The 22,003-nt window shown below is 37.7% G+C and overlaps 3 protein-coding genes across 3 annotated transcripts; all 3 read left to right on the plus strand.

The window, feature by feature from the left end:
* The first annotated feature begins 1,203 nt into the window (after nt 1–1,203).
* Nucleotides 1,204–4,743, plus strand: LOC148188207 (secretory phospholipase A2 receptor-like). Its single transcript, XM_088084011.1, has 3 exons — nt 1,204–1,384; nt 1,486–2,110; nt 3,573–4,743. Exons 1-3 carry the CDS (start codon nt 1,338–1,340, stop codon nt 3,777–3,779), a joined length of 879 nt encoding a protein of 292 aa, XP_087940137.1. The 5' UTR covers nt 1,204–1,337; the 3' UTR covers nt 3,780–4,743.
* A 96-nt stretch (nt 4,744–4,839) lies between these two features.
* Nucleotides 4,840–10,459, plus strand: tmem147 (transmembrane protein 147). Its single transcript, XM_042490270.2, has 8 exons — nt 4,840–4,951; nt 5,911–6,013; nt 6,486–6,555; nt 7,673–7,738; nt 7,876–8,012; nt 8,118–8,202; nt 8,452–8,573; nt 9,567–10,459. Exons 2-8 carry the CDS (start codon nt 5,937–5,939, stop codon nt 9,685–9,687), a joined length of 678 nt encoding a protein of 225 aa, XP_042346204.1. The 5' UTR covers nt 4,840–4,951; nt 5,911–5,936; the 3' UTR covers nt 9,688–10,459.
* Nucleotides 10,460–12,701: 2,242 nt separating this feature from the next.
* Nucleotides 12,702–17,554, plus strand: LOC121946290 (sulfotransferase 2B1). Its single transcript, XM_042490794.2, has 6 exons — nt 12,702–12,973; nt 13,798–14,006; nt 14,433–14,559; nt 14,678–14,772; nt 15,714–15,894; nt 16,149–17,554. The coding sequence occupies exons 1-6, from the start codon at nt 12,838–12,840 to the stop codon at nt 16,262–16,264; spliced, it is 864 nt and encodes a 287-aa protein (XP_042346728.2). The 5' UTR covers nt 12,702–12,837; the 3' UTR covers nt 16,265–17,554.
* Nucleotides 17,555–22,003: the final 4,449 nt, after the last annotated feature.

Consider the following 22,003-nt stretch of genomic DNA (forward strand, 5'->3'; position numbering starts at 1 on the left):
GAGAGTGACTTCCAAAAATCAAATAAACATAATTTGTAGTTATCATTAACATTGCTTAATTGTGGACACAAATTTAAAATAAACTGAGATCAACACCAACATAATTTGTGTGCCGACAGACTTAATCAAAAATGGTCCTTTGTGCCTGTGTTTTCCCAACCTTCTCGGTCCAGTATACCCCAGAGCCACTTACCAGTTTGACTCCATTTCATTGCAGATTGTCTATAGATGGGATGTTTTTATTACTTTTGTGATAGGTCCTGGAACTGTTTGTGCCAGCCTCAAGTGGCCATTTGAGGAACTGCAGTTTTTGTACTTTTGCATCAGTGTCATTTTTTAGCTTTGGAGGCTTCAGTTTATATCCTGTGTAATGAGTTGATCAGATTATTGTGACATAAAATAAACTCACATCAGTGTGTAATCCGACTTGTATGTGCATTTTCCTTCAAGCACACAGTAGATATGTGAATGTATGTGAGATATGTATTTTTTTTAAAAAATCCATCCATCATCTGTGAATGCTTACTCTTTACAGGGTCAGCCTGATAGTGGGCAAAAAGCAGGGGACAGATACACCCTGGACACGTCGCCAGTCAATCACAGGGCTGACACATAAAGGCAAGCTCACATTCACACCTACAGGCAATTTAGAGTCAACAATTAACATGCATGTCTGTAGAAACCCATGTTAACATGAGGAGAACACATGCAAACTCCACACAGAAGAGCTAGGCTAACAACTGCAGCATGCCATCCCAAAATCTATGAATAATTTCTGTTTTTTTCTGGTATAAAATCAGTCATGTCACTCATTTTAATTTTAGTACCCCTAGTTGAGAATTACTCACTATTATAGTCACATCTTCTTATTTTAATAGTACAATATTGAAAATGGCATGACAAACTCCATCTGGACTGTATCAGAGGTGAGAGGTGACACTGGTGTGAGGTGTGTCTATGTGGGAGTGACCAGGTACGTCGTTCCTTGCTATAAGAGCAGACCGAAAGATCCTCACCCACCACTCACTGCACCACGAAACCACCCAACTAATGAGGGTTTTGCAGACACGTTTTTGTCTGTAAAAACAGGAGCAGTCATGGGGAACAAGAACAGCTCTGAGTTCAGTCTCTCCCTCCTGCTCATTACTGCTTTTTGTTTGGAGGCATTTAGCATAACGAGTTTCATTATCTCTCCAGGTAAGAAGAAGAGTTGGACAGAGGCGAGACAGTACTGCCAGGAGAACTACATTGACTTGATTACTTGGGACATAGTGCAACATTTTGATTTGACTGACTTTTTGCTGAAAAAAAAGGTCCAAGAAATCTGGATCGGTCTGATGAGAGACCCTAAAAATGACTCAGCATGGAGGGGGATAGATGTGATGTGAGTACTCTGTTTGAAATGATGCTGATTTCAGTACTGATGAGTATAAATGAGGTTATATGAGGTGGCTTAGTGAGATATCATCCATTTGTTTGTTTCAGAAGTGGAGAAGGGATCGCAGGAGATGACTACTCGCAGGACAGAAACTGGGAAGAGGGACATCAGAGCAGTCACTGTGCCTTTGTGAGTGGTGCAGATTTAAAGTGGTACGCTGCGAAATGTTTGAAAGAATCTGCCTTCTATTGCTCACAAAACAACAAAATTAAACATTTCAGCATTCTCCGTAACTGGTACAAAGCCTCTCAGTACTGTCAGGACAGAACTAGTAACCTCTCGACCATCACCGGAACAAATGACTTACAGGATGGTGGCTGGATTGGACTGTACCGAGAGGGTGGTGACACTTGGAAGTGGATCGGAGGACCATCTGACTACAGAAACTGGGCACCACAAGGGCGTATCACCTACGACTGTGCCTCTTTTGATCATACCACTAAAAAGTGGCACAGCAAAGTGTGCTCCGAAGAACTTCGCTTTGTCTGCTACGGTGACAACCTGTTGGTGGTGAATGAGAACAAGACATGGGAGGAGGCCCTAAAGCACTGCATGGAAACCCCATGTGTCGGCCGAAGCACTTGCAAATATGAGCTCCTGAGCCTGGAGTCCTTGTCTGACTATGGCTACAACTACGTCAGAGAGAGGATCTTCAGAGCCACAACCGATGAGGTTTGAGAGGAGGGGTTTACACATAAGCAAAAAAAAAAAAAAAAAAAAAACCCTTTTCACTGGAAACTGTCTTGAAATTAAACAAATTACTTAAAACAAAAGGTTTTCATATAGTGCTGGCTTGTGACCCTTTAAAGCAAAGCTGAGTGAGTCAGTCCTTGATTGCGTATTGCAAGCTGTTCAACCACCTAATGAGTTTTCCTTAACTCATAGTTTATTCTTATAGTTTTTTTGAGTCCTGCAAAAACAGCGTTATCAAATATCAAAAATACTGGAAGACATCCAGATACAATAAACATGCTGATTTTATTTTATATTTACTTTCTTGTTAATTATCTCACAACTCCCTCAAATTTATCTTGCAGCCTCTTGTGGAAATCACTGAGATGGAATATGTTAGACACAGTAAATGGAATAAAAGGCAAACTTTGAAAGCCTTTTAAAAGTTCAAGGTTTTCAGTTATTAATAATTCAGTTAAAAACAGAATAATCATTTTGTTAATTAATATTTTTTTTACATTTCAATTTTATGGATCATTTAAATTGAAAAGTATTTTTTAAGTATATTTTGAATTTTTAAAAAAATAAGATAAAAAATGTTTATTAATACATTGAGGCAGGGGTGTCCAGACTTTCTTGAATGAGGAGCATATTAGAAAATGTGAAAATACCTGCAGGCCAGCTGTTTCTCACATCATACGGGTTATTAAAAAAAAGAAGAAAAAATTCTTTACAGATGACATTAACTGTTTCATCTTGAAGTGAACAAGTATTTAACTTCCCACGGCTCCTTAAAGTGACAGTCCTCGCTGTCGACTTAATGCTGCTTTGCCGTGACCAGGTCTGCTATGTTGCAGGAAGTATTTTAAACGGAGAGTGAATACAGGAATATTCAGGGAAATAGTTTGAGGAAAATTAAATCATGTAAGCATGTCCTAGTAGAAACATCAAATACAAATAGCCTGTGAACCTGAAAAAAAATGAAAATTGAGCTTGAAAGTGGCATATATGGGCATCAAACACACAGGTGGCACACTCCACTTTTTAAAACAGGTGTACCTTTTGAATTCAATGAACGACTTTACTCTTCTTATTCTGTGGTGAAGCATTGTGGGACTTTTTTTTAATACTACAGCTTGTTTGTTCAGTTATGCATACTTATAATCCGTTTAGCCAAATATTACTCACTTGTTGTAAAATTATGAATTACCTCGTGGAAACATGTGCCTTAAACTGTGTGTATTCATTTTTTGTTTACAGAACCACAAGTTCACAAATTTAGTCAGTGTCTTATTTTGGATAAGTGCCTTGTTGTGTCTTCAACTTCAGCAGTTAAATTAAGATCATTGTGTTTGGTTTGATTAACAAACTCAGCAACTAAACCAGAATAAGGTGAATGAAAGTGTTAGCAGCCACAGATGAAACACAATCACACCTCTCAGTCTCGCCTTGTGCTTCTCAGGTTTGGACGAGCCTGCGTTTCCAGGGAGGGAAGTGGTTTTGGGTGAATGGAAAGGAACTGGCTGACCATGGGATGCTGCCAGACTGTCCATCCCTGTGGAAGCAATGTGGGACCCTGTCCAAACACGACACAAACAAGTGGATCATCAGGGACTGCTCTGAAAGACGAAACTTCATCTGTCAAGCAATCTCGAAGAGACACGAGTGAGACAAGCTTTGAGGGAGAGGAGGTTTGACTTTTCAGTGCTCCGTGAATGCTTCTTTTGTCTGTCGGTTTGCACACTGAGCTCTCTATATTCTATAGACATAATCTCGTGCTGTAATTATATTTAATACTAATACTTTTTGAAAATATATAATTAGATTATTAGATTATTACCACATTTAGAGAGTGAGGATGTCATTTGCCTACATAAAAAAATAAATGTTAAGTGGTTTTAAAAAAAAAAATTCTCTCTTGACTTTGTTGGTGACAGATCACATATTATTTTGCTTGTGTAAACTGTGGCCAACTTTAGAAATTTAAATGAACGAGACATGTGGACATGTGAATAGTCTGAGTTTACCCTGCTTTTCATTGACACTCTCATCATTAACATGAAATCGTTGCTTGCTCCAGCTGGATTCCTTCAGTGCTGCGAACCTATCAGCAACTGTAGGTCCCTAAATTTAGTCAGTTAAACATATTTATCGTCCCATGTATCATCTGTGTAACTTTTGTCTTTTTCAAAATTTGCTTTGCATTTTAACAGGAGGGTAACAATTCTGACAATATAAGGGAATGCACTTTACTCATCAGAGAAGGGTGTGGCTGTGGTGTAACTTATTTATTTATTTCATCTTGACTCTCCCCTAAGCTGCAAATATTTTTCCTTGAGCCTCCACGAATGACTTGAGAAGAAATGTATGACCGGTCCTCCACAGTAAATGGGCCCTAACCCTCTGATGATTGACAGTAAGAAATTGAAAAGATACTCCTGGAATTGTAAAAATAAAATAAAATAAAATAAAATAAAATAAAATAAAATAAAATAAAATAAAATAAAATAAAATAAAATAAAATAAAATAAAATACAGCATTTTTGATGATTGATTTCTGTGTTTAAAGTTTCTGGCTGTAATAAATTATATGATTTCATTTTTTGATTATGGTTTTGAGGTCCAGGTTGTATTTAAAATAGATACAACACACAACTTTCTAAGCTGCATGTCTCTCCCCGGAACTAAAATAAAAAAACATAAATACCTCCTGAGTGCCATTATTGAGTTCCTATTGGTGACACAGTCGGATGCATTTTGAGGTTGGACCTGGCTTATTTCCGTTTGTCATTCAACGAGACTGCGCTTTTCAGTTAGCTTCTCCTCAGCTCATCAAACTCGGTAAGTATTGACATCTAAAAAATATGTTTTATTGTCGCTGCCATTTGAATTAAATGGTAACTTGATTGAGACTAGTTTTATGGTTCAACTCGGCCGAGTTAAAATATCTTGGCTTGTTTTTGACAGAGGCGCGTGGGTTGTGGTTTAGCCAGCTAACGTAAGCGTAGCAGAGTACTCATGTCCTCAGTGAATTTGACGTTCAACAGCTTTATAACTCTGTAGGTTGATCAAAAAGACACGCCAAACATTTCTCATGGCGATGACAAACTTGTGTTTGCTTTGCAAATGCTGTAAATCCGCATGTTAGCTCGCTTGTAGCTACGAAGCTTCAGTGTTAAACAGGCGACAATGTAACATTTCCAACACTGTTGGTGACTGTCTGGTAGTACTGAGTACTGAGCACTGAGTACTGCTGTTGTTTTGTACAACATTTAAAATAAAGAATTGAAATAGTAATCAACATGTCTGCAAATGATTGTTATATGTTCTGCAACACTATTTTTCTAACCTTTTGACTTGTCACGGTGGGAATAACACAGGTGTCAAGTATGAGATGACTGATGGCCGAATTCCATTTAGCTGCTTTGTTTTCAGGGTTCTTGTATCCTGCATGCTTTCTCACTGTAACGCTCTCGCAGAGACCTTGTGCATTTTCTCCAATGACAAGTCATAATGTCTGCTGTGAGAAAGGCCTATCAAAAACCCCAGAGCAGGCTGCTACATTATATGATTTAAACTTCTGAAGTCTTCAAGTCTGTTTCATAGAACTTTGAATTGAATTTATTTAGGTTTTGGGGAGTGGGACATTTTGAGGTGTCGCGCGTGTGTGTGAGAGAAAGAGAGAGAGAGAGAGAGAGAGAGAGAGAGAAAATGTTTCATTAATTAAAAACAAAAATATGAGAACAAAGGGTGTCTTTTTGGATCAACAGTCTGTGTTATCTTATGTTGTTTCTCTGCAGGGAGCTGAATTTTCTTGCTGGACATCATGACACTGTTTCACTTTGGAAACTGCTTTGCCCTGGCCTATTTCCCTTACTTCATAACATACAAGTGCAGCGGCCTGTAAGTGTCTGTTTAAATCAAGGGTTTGCAAAATGCGTGAATGATGCATAACTCCGTACTGATACACATCGGTTCAGTCATAGCTAGTGAAGCATAGTTAGAGTTCAGGATTGAGAATAAAATACTATGATGTAGTATGCTAGACAAAGACCGCTATGACTGATTTATACATCATTATAACATAGTTTCTTCCTATTCATATGTTGTAGCAACATATGGCCAGAGACTAAGTCTGTTAATAATCTGCTTAAGTTTGGAGGGGGTCCACATAATCTTCTTAGACCTTTCGAGTGTGCTCCTGAATTTGGTCGTACTTTTGCTTAACAACATAACTTTTGTTTCTGTCACCGCTCCTGTGCTCAAGTTTAAAAACACTCTCAATTTGTGAATTTCTGCCTCGACTGCTTCATCTGTGATGCCTCCTTGTTTTGCAGTCTGGTCATTTAACTCTGTGTTTGTGTTCAATCTTTAGCTCAGAGTACAATGCTTTCTGGAGGTGTGTCCAGGCTGGAGCAACCTACCTGTTTGTCCAACTCTGTAAGGTGAGTGAGCTTTCTGGTTATTCAACGATCTCTGAGTCCATAGACTGGCCCTTAGACTTATATCATCTGTCAGCAGCCATAAACCCATCATTTATTCATCATTATTTATTTTCAAGTGAGCAATACAGACGTAATGGGACAATAATTCTGTGCAATAATGTCTTAATTGTACAATAATCTGTGCAGTAATTCCACTGCTGCAATATTATTTTCATCTAATATTCTTATTGAAAGGAACTGTGTGTGATTTAGGGGGATTTAGATGGTGAGGTATGCTGATTGCAACCAGCCTAAACTTCTCACACTTAGACTTCCTTTAGTGGGGATGTCAGTGGCTCAGTGGACAGAGCAGGCGCCCCATGTACAGAGACTGAGCCCTCGCCGCAACAGCCGCGGGTTTGACTCCGGTCTCGGCCCGTTGCTGCATGTCGACCCCTCTCTCTCCCCCTTTCACACCGACTCTCTCATTTAATACATTTATTCTATTCTTGCATTTATTTAACACACTTTGTAGTCTGAGGCACATATTTGTACATATTTCCTATTATATATATACACACAGACAAATTTATTGGTACCCTTAGAGCTCATTGAAAAAACGTTTCATTCATCCTGAAAACTGATTGAGTTAAAAGCAGTTGTCTCATGTATACCTGTGTTCCTTTGGTATGTCATAGAGTAAGGTATTTAAGTAAATGTCTATTTTCATTAAATATGGAATTAACAGTAATGGATGCCTTTTACTCTCGTCTGTGTCAAGTTTTTTCAGAGGAAATTGTGGGTTCTTCTATTTTTATGGAAGGGTACCAACAAATTTGTCCATGTCTGTGTATATATGTGTGTATGTTGTTATATTTTGTAGTATAATGCACACATTTTTATATTTTTACATAGCTTTTATTTTCTATTTCTTTATCACTTATCTATGCTAAAATATAAGAAAAACTGTAACATGTCCAAATTTACCTCAGAGGATCATTAAGGTATTTTTGATCCTGATTTCATCATATAACTGAGCATGGGAGTTGTAGTATGTAGTATACAAGCATAGACTTTAATGTTATTAGTATTTTGGAGTGTGTAAACAGGATTTGATGATCTTTCATCTTTCTTTCAGATGCTGTTCCTCGCCACATTTTTTCCCACATGGGAAGGAGGAGCCGGAGTTTATGACTTTGTAGGGGTGAGTATTGTTACCTCATCATCGGAACATCAGAAAAAGATTAATATTTTTTTGAAATGTTATAATTACAAAAACAAAGATCATTAGTAGAATACCAGATTGTGTGTGAGGTTGTAATGCGTGCGTTTGTTTTTCAGGAATTTATGAAGGCGACAGTGGACCTGGCCGACCTGCTGGGTCTGCATCTTGTGATGTCTCGAAATGCCGGTAAGGGGGAGTACAAGATCATGGTGGCTGCCATGGGCTGGGCAACAGCAGAACTTGTGATGTCCAGGTAAGCAGTATCACGGCTCCTGCAGAAGAAACTTTAGCTTTTCTTTGTCAAATGATTGTAAATATAGAAACACTGAATCTGCGCTGACCTGTTATTGCTCTTCAGGTGTCTTCCTCTGTGGGTGGGAGCCAGAGGAATTGAGTTTGACTGGAAATACATCCAGATGAGCTTTGACTCTAACATTAGTTTGGTGAGTAGCTGTCTTCTTCTGCTTCTGTCGCTGTTCTGTCTATTCCTGCATTTCAGATTATCTGCCCTTGACCTTCACTCTAGCCTGACTTCCCTCATCTTAATGTCAGTCTCTTCTTTTTCTCTCATCCTCCCATCTCACCTCCATCCACTGCTTTCAGAAAGGCTGTCACATTTTGAATTATCCTCTGCAGTGTTTTTATTTTCTTCCACACTTACTCAAGCAGCAATTACTCCTGTTTGTTTATAGGTCCATTATATCGCCATGGCAGCGGTGGTGTGGATGTTCACACGATATGACCTTCCAAAGAGCTTCAGGCTTCCTGTTACTGTGCTGCTGGCTCTCTGTGTCTACAAGGCCTTCTTAATGGAGTAAGTGTGACACGCTTTGACACACTCTTACTGTAAATACTCTACTAATACACACCATCGGACATACAGAACAGAGAAAAACAAACGAGTGGTTTAAGAGTGGGATACCACATGATGATGATATTAAAAGAATTGCTTGCCTGCAAAATGACCATTTTTATATCAGTTACTCACAGGATGTTACCCTTACTTTGTATAGAAGACTGTTTTTCTCACATGCCTCCACAGGCGCGCTACTCTGCCGTGTGTGAGACTGTTTCTACTGAATGTACGGGATGTTTTAGATCAATTGCGTGTGTTCAGGAAGTACGACTGCATAAGTAAGACTGTTTTGATACAGTTTTGCTGTTTAAAGGAAGTCATCATTTAGTTAAATTCACAAAGACTGTTTGCCTTTTTTAGATTCTCTGTTCACTGTGGAGGAATGCAGAAAAAGTTTCCTCATAAATCGAAGGTTAAACACAAGTATTTGATATACAAATGATCTTTTTGCTGGTGAAGTATTCCTTTAATATTCTAATCTTAACTTTAGACATGGAAACAAATATTGAAATTCAGCTTTAGTTAGATTTGACTGCCTATGTGTTCGCTGTACTTTATTTTGTCAACCACAGGATGGCTCTAGTTTACAGCAACAACATGAGCAGTGAATAGCAAAGAAAACCAAGAGAAATACACAGAGCGCTTTTAAGTCTTTTTATTCAAATTTCAATTTTAAAAGGACTCATTATGTTGTCAGTGTTGGTGGCTGGAGTCGACCTCAGTTTACGAACAAAAGGCCACCGCTAAATGCATGCCTGGTTACGAGTGTGTTTTAGTTGCCTGGAGGAATTTTTAAAAACTCTTTGCTTACAAATGCATTAACATGTGGAAGAGTTGAGAATTTTTAAAATATTTGACACTCTGTTGCTCTGATTTCAACTATGCCTAGTAACTTTGTTATGTACTTAAATGCTGTAAGTGACATCGTGTTTCTCTCTGTTGTGCCGTCAGGTTGTTTGTCCACGTCTTCCTGTTGGGCAGTTGGACAGTATTGTTGGTGAAAGCCGTGCTGACTGGTGCCATCTCGCTCTGCTCACTGTTTCTCTTCGTCACTCTGGTCCACAGTAACTAAGTACACCTCAGCACCCTGAATGAGCCTGCAGCAGTCTATTTGGTCCAGACTGGACTTGCGTTTTGATGAATCAGAAGCTGACTCTCAATACCCTTTCAGTTTACTTATCACCACACATCACCAAAGACTGCTGAAAAAATGCCTGTTGATATTTGGTAGCTGGACTGGTCTGATGTACAAACAAGGCCAAGCTACCAAATGGTACGCCAACCAGTTCTACCCGTTTGTTTTAATCAGTCTGTACGGACCGCTGATGGAAACCAAGCTCTAAGGCTTTGTTTGCTTTCAGTCCAGCGGTTAAAACTGCAGGTTGAGTGGAGACATAGTGGAAGCTTCCTCAATGATTGGCTTACCTAAGCTGTGTTGGTTTTTTAAAAGGTGAATTTTGTACAAGAACAACCTCAAATGAATTGAGACTTTAACAATAACTTCTTTCTTTTCTATGTGTTGTCCAATGAGCCAGTGTAAATGCTTAGAAGATATAGTGAAGTGAATTTATAACGATGATAGTAATAGTTCCTTGACAGTTCATTGTGTGGCCACCAATTCATCAATTTATTTATCCACAAGTAAATAATATAAGAAGTTAAAATGTAACTTGAGCAAGATTTTTCTCATAATTGGAAAAAAAGACATCTAAGATTTAAAGTTTAACTCAAAATCAGACTCACTGAATGAATAAACTGAAGTCCATTCAGCATTACGACCATTTCATGTTAAATTCTAACATATGTGATTTTGACATTAAAGTAATAAAATTGTCTTTGTTTAATTTTGCTTTAAGTTTTGATTGATTTGGGGCAGAAAGAAGCATGCATCTACGAGAGGCTTGTACTCGTCCTCTTAGGCTGAGCTGTAGCATTAGCTAGCTCAAAGGTGCTTCGTGAGCTAGCAGTAGATCCATACCTCCTTCTGCACGGTAACATGGTTGGCTGGTGTAGTTCAGTAGAGAAAAAATAGTTCCTACATGAAACTGCTCACAACAAGGTGTGTGGAGTTACCGGGTCATGATTTCTGCAAAGAAACATTGCTGTTGAGTTTTTCCAGTGTATACTTTTTGGCGTTTTGAGCATAAGCTGAGTGCAATCTAGTTCTGTTATGTTGGAGAGAGCAGACGTCTCTATGGCCGATATCGCCAACACTCTGCAACTCACACCGAAGCAATCTAGATTGATCACTAGCACTACAAACGAGAGAAAAAATATGTATTTTTTTTATTTGGGGGGGTGAACTGTCCCTTTAAGTCCATCCCTGCAAACAGTCAAACACAAAGGCAACTATCTGAAATAATAACTAAGTGGACATGATCCTGTACTGGCATTTTTAGTTTGATTTCTTCTTCCAGAAAGCACTATAGAGATTGCAAATGAGGGGAATACTGTAAAAATCTTTAATCAAGAATCTTATTCAAATCCGTGTTGTGTAATTTGTTAAACAGAGGACCATTTTTATAAAGAGGAGTGTCATCTCAGCAGTTTTGTTTACCTACTGTTGCATTCATGCTTCGGCAGGGCCAGTGTTAAAGGAGCTTTGGGTTTGATTTAAAAATTGGTGTGAAAGTCAACGAGAGAAGACATGTTCCGTTCTCTCAAACTAATACTTTAACTGATACTTTTCCCAAGGATCCATACAGAAAGTGATACCTTTGATGCTTTGCTTCAGGTCATGAAAATGTTCAAAAAGTTAAAATAACTGAGTTGTATGACATCACTGTGATTTCACTGGTAAGCTAACCAGTGGTGCTAGTTTGTTTTGATGATTCTGTTTCCAAGGAAAACAAGCACTGAAGGTTAACTTTTTATCAAAACGACCGGGGATGAATTGAGCATTAAAAAAATAATGTCATTCCTTTATTATCTATCATTTAATGAGTCATCTTAAATGCTTGGATTAAATAGTAAAATATTTTTACAAAAATGATGACAGTGAAAGTTCCTTGATAGTTGAGTAGCCAAATTAATTGGAACATTTAGTTAAAGCGTAACTATAGAAAGAATATTATTATTAATCATTAAGTTTACCTACAAAAAAAGAGATGCCTGCAGAATGAATCAGTTCAAGTCTGCTCAGCATTATGACCACATCATGTTGAATTGTAACATCTGACATTAAAATGTCTTTTAGACTTATCTTGCTCTCAGAGTCTTGATGATCAGACTAGATAGTGTTCAATGGCTGTCATGAATGATCAGATGTCATGTTTAAGAAAAGGGACAGGGTATCTGAGGACACATGATGTTTTTCATCACTAGTGAGCTTCATGTACTTTGCACAGTGACTGATAGCAGAGCTCTACTTATAAAGCACAGATGACCACGGTGAACCATAACAGCTGTGCATGTATTTGCAGGCAGATGTCAAGCTTGTGTCAAAAGTTCACTAACCAAGACAAAATTCAGACAATTTGCATACCTCACGTAGACGACACAAAAAACATCAAGAATGACGTTTCACAAAGACTGATTGATCCGTAAGTGAACAAATGATGCTTAAAGATCCTTTTTTCCACTGACTGCTTTAGTATACATAATGGCAAAATTGAAAATGCTCAAAATTGAAATGTCAAAATTTCAGTTTTTGACATACAATTGTGAAACTGTGGACACCTCAGCTATCATAATTGCAACTTATTGTCATTTTTTTCCATGAACAATGGAGATTTATTTAGTGAGAATTTGCAGTAGCTGTTTACAGCAACTCATATTGATGCCCTGTGGGTTCAATTTTTGATCATTCGAAAATCTGTGTAATGCTGTGTAGTGAGTTTAGTGTGAATTGAGCAAAAAATGTTTGAGAAGAGAGGTTTAATTGGTTTTTAACAGTTTTTAGTAGAAACTGCATGATGAACTTCATAATTTGCATTAGAATGGATTTACAAAAGTGTCTTCAAAATTGGGCCTACAGTTTAGTGAAAGTTGCAAAGCTGTAGACCATACAGGTGATTAGTTATTCATTTTCAAAGTTTCCAAATTTAATGTATTGTCATGCATGGTTAGTAAGATTTCCTCAGACGGAGGAGGAGGAGGAGGATACTGGCAAAGGGACGCTTTATAACGATAGAAGCTCCCAGACTACCTCAGACAGAGAAAGTGAGCAACGTGAAGGCAATAACCTGCAGAGCTTTTAACTTTTTAACCGGACACAATCATCATGTCTTCCAACGAGTGCATTGACTTCCACGGCCTTCTCTTGCCCCCTACGGCTCACAGTGCGGAGAGCCTGAAGTATGCCCAAAGTTTCTCTGTGAAAGACTCCGATGTGTTTGCTGTGACTTACCCCAAGTCAGGTACAGTGAATTCATTTTCATATTTGTTCATTTTCTCTTTTAAAATGTACCACAACTTTTCAACTATGTTTATTCATGAAGGTAAGGCAGGTACAACATTGTCGTATTTGTGAGTCACAGCTGAGCATCGAGTACCTGTATAATGAACAGCTGCAGCAGATAGCCAGTCACATTACAAGTGACAACTCCCATCCTCTATCTGAGGAATTTCAGCTCCCACCGTCTGGGCCAAGCTTTAAAGTACCTAGGTGTAGGACAAAGTGCTACAGGAACAGCTTTGTCCCAACCGCTATCATTAATTTAAATAAAGCCTAGCATGGGTTGCACACACATTTTTTAATTTTTATATTTATTTATAGAACTATTTATCTGCCTTTTAGGCTTTATTTGATTTTACAGTTTTGCTTTAGGGCCTTCTCTTGAGTCCTGATTTTTGTAAGCTTGTGAGTACCCGGTGTTAGCCCTGTCTGTTATGCATGTGTCCTCTGTAAGTGTTTCTCATTTAATGTTGTAAACTAATATGGATGCTCTCTCTATTATGCTGCAAAACAAATCTACCTACGGGTACAAATAAAGTCACATACCTACCTTTCTGAGGATATCATTACTGCTAACTGTTAAAAGAACTGCTAAATGCTAAATCAACATGGTTTTAATTGTGCCCATTTACCAGAAATATACACAAGTTGAAAACCTAAACCTAAACCTGAAAACCACAGATTTAGACCATTTAATGTTGCTTTTTCACTTTGTTGGTGCATTTTCCTTTCAGTACTTCCAGCAGTCTTGTGATGTATTTTCAGCTGCTCTTTTGTTTTCTGCAGGTACAATCTGGATGCAAGAGATCCTCCCACTGCTGCTGAGTGGGGGCGATCTGACGCCGATCCAAACCATTCCTAACTGGGACAGGGTCCCCTGGCTGGAGCAGGGAAGACTGGCAGTGGTTGTGGATCAGCTGCCTTCTCCACGGGCGCTGGTCACTCATTTTCCCTGCCACCTCATGCCCCCGTCCTTCCACACCTCCAAAGCCAAGGTAAAAGGGTGAAGACTGTGTGTGATATTCCTGTGTAAATACTTCCCCTGTGCAACTGTGACATCAGCAGCTTTGAGATGTGGAGATATTGTACCTGAGAAAATGTAGGTATCTCACAGAACATCGTGCAGGAGCTCCTAGTTTATGTCATTTTAACAACAAATGCTAGGGATGGGCAACACCACAAAATCTGATACCAAGTAACTACCAAGGCAGTATCTATATTTTGGTATCAGTCCACCCACCCCCAACATCTACAGTTAGAAGAGCTCTTGCTGTGGTGTTTCTGTGAAAACTTCCCAGGCTTTTTTTTTTTAAGTATTTGTCTGTAACTAACATTGTCTTTGTCATAGTCTCAGTCTGTAATCAATGGGACACATTTCACCTGACTTTTTATTAAATCAGCCTCTTATGTCTCCGTTATAGGTAATCTATGTCATGAGGAACCCTATGGACATCTTGGTGTCTTCATACTACTTCCATCAGATGGCCGAATTCCTTAAGGATCCAGGAACCTTTGATACATTTGTGGACAAATTTCTTGAGGGCAGAGGTCAGAGGGCTCATGAAGTCTTTTCTCTTAAAAAGTCATCTTTGTTTGTCATTTTTGCTGAAGGAATGTAGTGGTTGTTTGTTTTTATTCTGTGGTCTTTTGTCTGTGTTGTCTTTAGTGATGTTTGGAAAGTGGACAGACCATGTGAAGAGCTGGAGAGGCACAGACCTGGGAGACAGAATAATGTACGTCACATATGAAGAAATGACTCAGGTAAAACACTACCCAGAACTCTCATAGACTTTTGTTGGCTGTTTCAGTGACATAAAACAGCGACTTACACTCAGAGAGGGCAGGTAGACCGATGGTCAGGCTTGGGAGTAACAGAATACATGGAACGGTGATATCAAAGACAAAGTCAACTTTATTGTCAGTTCTGCCATATGTACAGGACATAGACAGGATTGAAATGCACTTTCTCCTAGAACCTCACTATAAACATGCAAGTACACAAACAAAAGAAAAAAAAGTTTTTAAAAAAAGGTAAGTAAATACAAAATGAAAGTAGCAAAGTTTCAGTCAAAGGGAAGCACACATAAAAACATACAAGCACCAACCTCTAGTATAAGTATAAGTAAGTGAGCGATTATTTCTGTCATGCAGTGTGTGATTATTGTGTAAATGGCCTGAATAGCCCAGATATAATAAATAGTTAAGATGTAATAAATAGTGCAATACAGCATATGGATGTGAGAGTAATGTAAAAAAAGAAAAAGAAAAAGAAAAAGGGATTTGCCCTGAAGCGTTTCCTGGGACAGGGACATGATCAACACTTATGACACGATCAAAGCTAAGTTACATTATTATGATACAAGAAAAAGTAACAGTATATTATCAGAATTTAAGAAAAAATGAAATGAGTTGAACATTTCTAGTGAGAAATGTGCATTTTTTTATTCCTAATCTTCGTTCTGTGGATGTGTGTGATCTGCAGTTGGTTATTACAAAGATTCTAATGTTGCTGTGGTGGTTGTTGTGGACGCTGAGACCACATATTGTTGGTTGAATGGACATGAGTATTCCAGTTTTAAGGCTTATCCCAATTTTGACAATAATAGAGATATGGTGTTTACATGGTGCAAAAAGAAATCAGGTATTTATATCCCCGTATATCTGATGAAAATAAAAGAACGTGTCCCTGTGCCCTCTTTTAGGACCTGCCTGCAGCTCTCAGGCGCATGTCTGATTTCCTGGGCCGTAATCTGAGTGAAGGAACCATCCAGAAGATAGCAGAACACTGCTCCTTCAAGGCCATGAAGAACAACAACATGTCCAACTTGAGCCTGGTCCCTAAGATGTACATGGACTCAGACAAATCTCCATTCCTCAGGAAAGGTGAGGCCCCACGTGTCCATCATCACTTCCTCTGACTGGATTAAATTGTCAACCTGTTTGAAGCTGATCAGATCAGTTCAGCACAACACAAGAGTTCAAAGTGACTTATTAGGAATACGATATAATCATGTCAGTTGATTTCAGTTTCCATTAAATCTGGCTTTTCCACATTTCCACTGAACAGTTGATTTTCTTCCACATCACAGATTTATTGTGTTTATGTGACTGTCTTGATGTGGGTGTTTTTATGTTAGGTGTTGCGGGAGACTGGAAAAACCATTTCAGCCCAGAGCAGCTGGCCAGATTCACATCAGCCATTCGCAAAGAGCTGGAGAACGAGAGCTTCACTCTGCCATGGAGCCTGGATTGACCATCGACCAGAGCAAAGACAGAGATGGAAAGAGCTGTAGAAATAAAGTCAAGGCAAGTAGTTTGCTGCTAACTTGACCAAAATTCTTAGTTACTGTTGGGTTTAATGTTAGTGTCATAACTAAAAGCATTTTATTGATTTTAAACAAACAGATAACAGAGAGCCTCTTTAAAGTTGATCTGCCCTCAATGTATGTAAATTTTATCCAACTGTCATCGTATTTTACACATCTTTTCAGTTATACTGTTTGTGGGTATTAATCATACACATGTTGCATTTCAACAATTTGGTGATGATACTGTGATTTATACAATGTTTAATTGTTATAATTGTTATTATGGTGTCTCAATTTTTAATTCACTATTATTTAATTATTACTGTATTGATATGCATTCCTATCTGATTTGTATCACATATGGTATGCTTGTTTCAGCCTTAAAGTGGATGTGAAAGGAAAGTCAAGTCTACATGCTGATCTTTTCTTTTTGTGTGTTCTTTTTAAAGGGTATGTCTGTAGACGTTAGTTAGTTTTGGTTGCTTTGTTGGGCCGTGTACTTTGTACATGGATAATCATGTTATTCAGATTTAAATGTAACCAGCATGGTGTCATCTGAAATTAAATTTGTATAAACACGTTTTTTCTTCAAGAAAGCGAGCCATTTATATCAGAAAATCATCGCGATCATCAGCTCATGTATGTGGTTCAGCACTATACTTCATGGCGATAAATCATTAACTATTGGTGAATATGCCTGCACTTTCTCAGGTTTGACTTTAAGGACTTTGTTGTTCAGAAAATGGTTCAGGGTTAAAACTGCCTTCTAGGAATCAAAATTAATAGCTAAATCTGGCATGAATCATCTTTTCTCATTTTGAGATTACTGTCTTTTTATGCAAGGTCCTTGTTTAATAAAGACATGTGGAAAAAATCATATCAGATCCTCAATACTCCAAGTAATGTTAGTTTTAATACATTTTAAATATATTTAAAACAGATATTTCTCTTGCATTTCAGAAACAGAATTGTTTATTTAGTTTTATTAAGTTTGTATTTGTTTATAACTACAATAATAAGATACTACTAAAAACAATAAAACTAGAGTTTATGTTTTGTAAGGAGCTGTTTTTGTTTAACATGCTGAAGACAGCCCAGAAGATGAGTCACTGTGGTACAGCTCCATCATTGTTCAAAGTTTTTAAATAAATAAATAACATATGATCATAATTATAATGTTAATTTTAATAAAAAATGAATTAAAATAACATGGAATAAAAACTATTAAAAATCAAGGATATTCCTCTGGCATTTCTGCTTTCTTTGCTGTATCATAACAAAGTGAGCTGTTACACACCTAGTACAAGTATGAGCATTTTAGAGGAAGCCTGACAACAAAGAATTTCCTGACTTTGACTGTTTTACTGGACTTTCTGTCTTTAGTCTTACCACACTCACTGGAAACTGAATAATGTAGTAATAATTACACTGACATTACTTTAAAGTTCACTAATCATTTCCATATCAAGCCTAAACACATTTACTGATAATATCTTTATGACTATTTTGTTACGCTGCTGCAATGTTACAGGGGTCATTTTTGCTGCAAAATGCTTGTACTGTTTAACAGAGCAGTAATAGTGTCAGGATTTTCCGTTTTGACAATATTTAATGTTATACTGTTTCTACTCTGTTTAACAACAAGAACAAATTGACACCTGTAGCAGCGCTACAGGCTTGATAAAAAAAAAGTCTGCTAAGAAAATCAAACCTTATGGAAATCTCTGAAAAGCACCCTTAATTACATTAACAGCTGTCAGTTTATCTTTTTGCAAGCTGCAGATTATCAAATTCACTAAGACATTGTTTCTGGAAAAATGAATTGTAGCCAGTGTGTTATTTTTTTTAAGTCAACCACAAGTCTGTCCATCATTGTGGTGGTGGTAGAAATCTGAAATACAAAAAAATATTGGAGAAAGAGTCACCACTAGTAAATGTGTCACTAATGGTTAGATAATGTAATATTATTATCTGCAATAACGTTATTAAAGTTTAACAGAGCCTAAATTATGCTTAAGAGACATCTTTTTAGTTCCTGCATAGCTCATCATCATGCTAGTGCTGTTTTTACCCTGTTTAACAACAAGCAGTTTGCAACACAATGTAGAACAAAATGAAACCTGTAGCAGCGTTAAAAAAATAATATTTTACATAATATCAGTGAATGTGGTTAGACTAGACATTGATGCCAAGTAATTATTGGTGAGGCGCAAAAAACTTTGAAGTAATAATAATGTAGGCTTACTATATTAATACTTAATATACATCTTTTTAGTTCATCATCACGTTAGTGCTGAATATTATGAAAAAGAAAAAACAAACAGCACCAGCACTGCTGGGTTGAGTCTTTCTGCTTTCATTACGCAACTCACAACTGTAGAGCAAACAGATGGTGCACACCGCCTGGCTGACATGAAGTGGCAAAGAGCTCATGTAACAGAGTGATAGATTTATTTAATTTTGGATATTTGTTTTTTCAAAATAGGTAAAATCTTGGTAAATTATAAGGTAGCTTTCTAGAACATACATCATAAATTGCTTCTACATAAAGATAAAAGCATAAAATAGGACCTAGTATCACGGTATTAAGCCCATGTGAACAAGACACATAAAAATAGTAAAACTGAATTTAAAGGGGGGTAAGGGGATGGGGGTCATAGAGTTCAGTGAGTGTTATAGTGAATGAGCCAGTTTGAACAGATGGGTTTTGAGATGAGATTTTAATGTTGTTTTGCTGTCAGACTGTCGAATGTGTAGACAGAGCGAGTACCAGAGCCTGTGGGCACTGTAGCTAAAAGCCCGAGCACCCATGGGGATGGTCAGGAGACCAGCAAAAATACATAAAAAAATGAAATGAAAAATAAGAACTAAACTGACAGTATCTACTTGTAGGGGTGCAAAGTAATGCACAACAATCAACACATGATTAAAAAAAGGAGTTTTTAAGAATCAAGTACTTTTTTAATTTGCTGCATTTACTTCTTACTTTTTGCCGCCACAGTACTCTTCTCTATTGAGGACTGAGTGTAGGGGGGTAGAGCACAAGAGGAGCACATCAACTGCAAATGGCAATGGAAACTTTATTTATTTGACACTCTGGCAGGAGTAATCTAAATAGTTGTCAAATATAGAATATGGTAATTATAATTTCAATGACAAAAAAGACAACAAGTGTTACAGCAGATAACTTATTTACTTTAAATGTATTTGGTTTAACCGCTAGATGGCAGCGACACATCATCACTGTTTCTGCTGACTGTTCACTCCACTCCTTCAGTACATCAACTACAAAGACATTCACTCATAAAGATGGGCTGACAGGTTCTTTGACACTCACAAAAGTACTACTAATAATAACAAACCTTTATTTATAGAGACCCTATGTATATTAACAGAAATCTGGGAGTATGCTGAGTGACGCTGTTAATACTAAAATTGAATTGTTAATTGATATGAAGTCAAAACCATGTGGATGATGCTGAAATATCTGTAGTGACAAACAACAGTCATGCCCTTTTCTCATGTACAACCTTTTGTGCCTAGCAGAGGTGTGTGTGTGTGTGTGTGTGTGTGTGTGTTTGTCTTTTTATTGTGTTTATCAGTGTTATGTAAATGGTATGTAGTGCTGGTGGGTTTGTCTCCTGCTGATGGTGGGCACGGTTTGTGGGGTGTGATTTAAGCTTTAAATAGAATGTGGCTCAACAAACACAATGGACACACAGTGGTAAGACCATATGGACACACACACACGCATGCACACACACAACATCAGCTGCACACAATAAATTTGCCACAGTAGGCCAGCTTGATCAATCTGACACATGTAGAAAGTATGGAGGCGCCCCAAGACTGTATGAGCTCTGTGACTTTACAAACACTCTGTCAAACTCACTGACATATTTGCTGCATGTTGACTTCTAACAGCTACTACAACATCCCATATGAGCCTTTTTTGACTTACGTTTGTTATATATGACTCCCTCTGTCAGGACTCCTCTACTGGTCGGATCCATGTGGAGTTGAGGTGTGTTGGTGATTGATGATGTAGTGCCCTCTGATGGTGGACTGAATTTCTGCATGGCTGTCAGCACCACTGGAAATGCATCTAGAGACATTGCAACATACAGTAAGAGTTAATGTTTGTCTAATATCACTGATACATTGTCGCTCTCTTTCTGGTCCAGACTGGACTTATGTTGTGATCAATCAGAAGCCGGCTCCTCCTCAGTCTACGTTTCACCTCACAACAGTGTGTGTGTGTGTGTGTGTGTGTGTGTGTGTGTGCGTGTGTGTGTGTTATTAAAGATTGACTCAAAAACAGGCCGTCAGAATTAATAAGTGAATGCTGAATTGTAGCATATTTGATTTTGACATTAAAGTTATAAATAAGCATCTTTGACTTATCATGCTCTTAGAGTTTTTTAGAGTTAGAGATTACTATGTAGTGTCTAATGGCTGCCCGAATGATCATATGTCACATTTAAAATTATTTTAGACGTAATTTTTTGTCTTCCAAGCTGATGGCTTTCATCAGTGGTGCACTCTCTATCCTTGTATCCAGAGGCTGAGACCTTTAGCACTCTAACCCGAGCATTTATTTTACTCAGATGAAGCTAGAGAGCAAATAAATAAACTTAATAAAACTTTAAAACAATAAAAAAAATTTAAAAAAACAACAAAACAATCAACTTGAGAGTATATCAAGATGGATTTGGATGAATGATTATTTAATGTTTTGTCATCTCAACATTTTTGTTTTCAAAATTAAGTTACAAGTGAACAGTGTTCAGTCCATTTCATTTAAGTCAATATTTGGTGGTCAGAAGAAAGCAAAGATTTTAATGTCAAGATAATGAAATGTTGGCTGTGATCTAAAATCAACAACACTAGTGGCTTTCCTTTAACAAATTATTAAATTAAATCCACTAATACTGTATAACAACTAATGTTAATTAGCAGCTTTTCACATCTTTTACCTTTTTTGAACAAAATAATGCAGTTACTTTTTAGGATACACAAAAATTCTCAAAAAGTTTGACTCGCTGCAGCAGCGATATACAGAGTGTGAAAAGATCTCACTCTGTTCCCGCACTTCTACTGTTACACTTCAGGGAGGGAGGGAGGGAATGCAAACACTGAAAGGGAGATAAAGAGATTTGTAGACATGTACTCCAGTGAAACGTGTTTGTGTGTAGAAGGGTAAGGACATTTTTTGTTTGATTTCCACAAAACTTGCACAAAAAAGAGTTGTCAGAATTATTATAGTAGGAAGAATGCTGCAAAAATCTTTATTTTGGGAATAATCACATTCAAATTTGAGTCGTGTCTATGGTATAAAAGTTCAGTTAACAAAGATTTTGCTCCAGATACTTAATATTCTAACTTCTTTTCACACAGCACACCTCCTCTGTAATCACAACTCATGTTTTTCCCCGTTACCCCCTTTTCTATTCGCTCTGCCTGCACTCTGCTTCTCTCTTCCTCCTCTCTCAGCTGGGGTCCCTGGAGTCCAGCAAAGCTATCATTATTGAAAAGCCACAATAGGCTTTGCTGTTACCTAATACACATGCACACTACCCTCTCTGTTTACTGTTGCTGCTTGTGTGTGGTTGCTGCAGAAATCACGCTGGCTTGTCAGAGGAGAGACGGCTGCAGTGACACATTGACATGACCCGTGCCCTTGT

This window comes from Plectropomus leopardus, chromosome 11 (genome assembly GCF_026936395.1).
Source record: "Plectropomus leopardus strain MGB_pleo_1.0 chromosome 11, ASM2693639v1, whole genome shotgun sequence".
Taxonomy (NCBI): Eukaryota; Metazoa; Chordata; class Actinopteri; order Perciformes; family Serranidae; genus Plectropomus; species Plectropomus leopardus.

What these genes read in the sequence shown, in the direction of transcription:
- LOC148188207 (XM_088084011.1), top strand. Translation starts at nt 1,338, where the DNA reads ATGAGAGACCCTAAAAATGACTCAGCATGGAGGGGGATAGATGTGAT. An exon ending in TGGAGGGGGATAGATGTGAT is followed by an intron (nt 1,385 to 1,485) that starts GTGAGTACTCTG and finishes TGTTTGTTTCAG; the next exon opens with AAGTGGAGAAGGGATCGCAG. An exon ending in TCAGAGCCACAACCGATGAG is followed by an intron (nt 2,111 to 3,572) that starts GTTTGAGAGGAG and finishes TGTGCTTCTCAG; the next exon opens with GTTTGGACGAGCCTGCGTTT.
- LOC121946290 (XM_042490794.2), top strand. Translation starts at nt 12,838, where the DNA reads ATGTCTTCCAACGAGTGCATTGACTTCCACGGCCTTCTCTTGCCCCCT. An exon ending in TCCACACCTCCAAAGCCAAG is followed by an intron (nt 14,007 to 14,432) that starts GTAAAAGGGTGA and finishes TCTCCGTTATAG; the next exon opens with GTAATCTATGTCATGAGGAA. An exon ending in ATCTCCATTCCTCAGGAAAG is followed by an intron (nt 15,895 to 16,148) that starts GTGAGGCCCCAC and finishes TTTTTATGTTAG; the next exon opens with GTGTTGCGGGAGACTGGAAA.
- tmem147 (XM_042490270.2), top strand. Translation starts at nt 5,937, where the DNA reads ATGACACTGTTTCACTTTGGAAACTGCTTTGCCCTGGCCTATTTCCCT. An exon ending in ACATACAAGTGCAGCGGCCT is followed by an intron (nt 6,014 to 6,485) that starts GTAAGTGTCTGT and finishes TTCAATCTTTAG; the next exon opens with CTCAGAGTACAATGCTTTCT. An exon ending in GCAGAACTTGTGATGTCCAG is followed by an intron (nt 8,013 to 8,117) that starts GTAAGCAGTATC and finishes ATTGCTCTTCAG; the next exon opens with GTGTCTTCCTCTGTGGGTGG.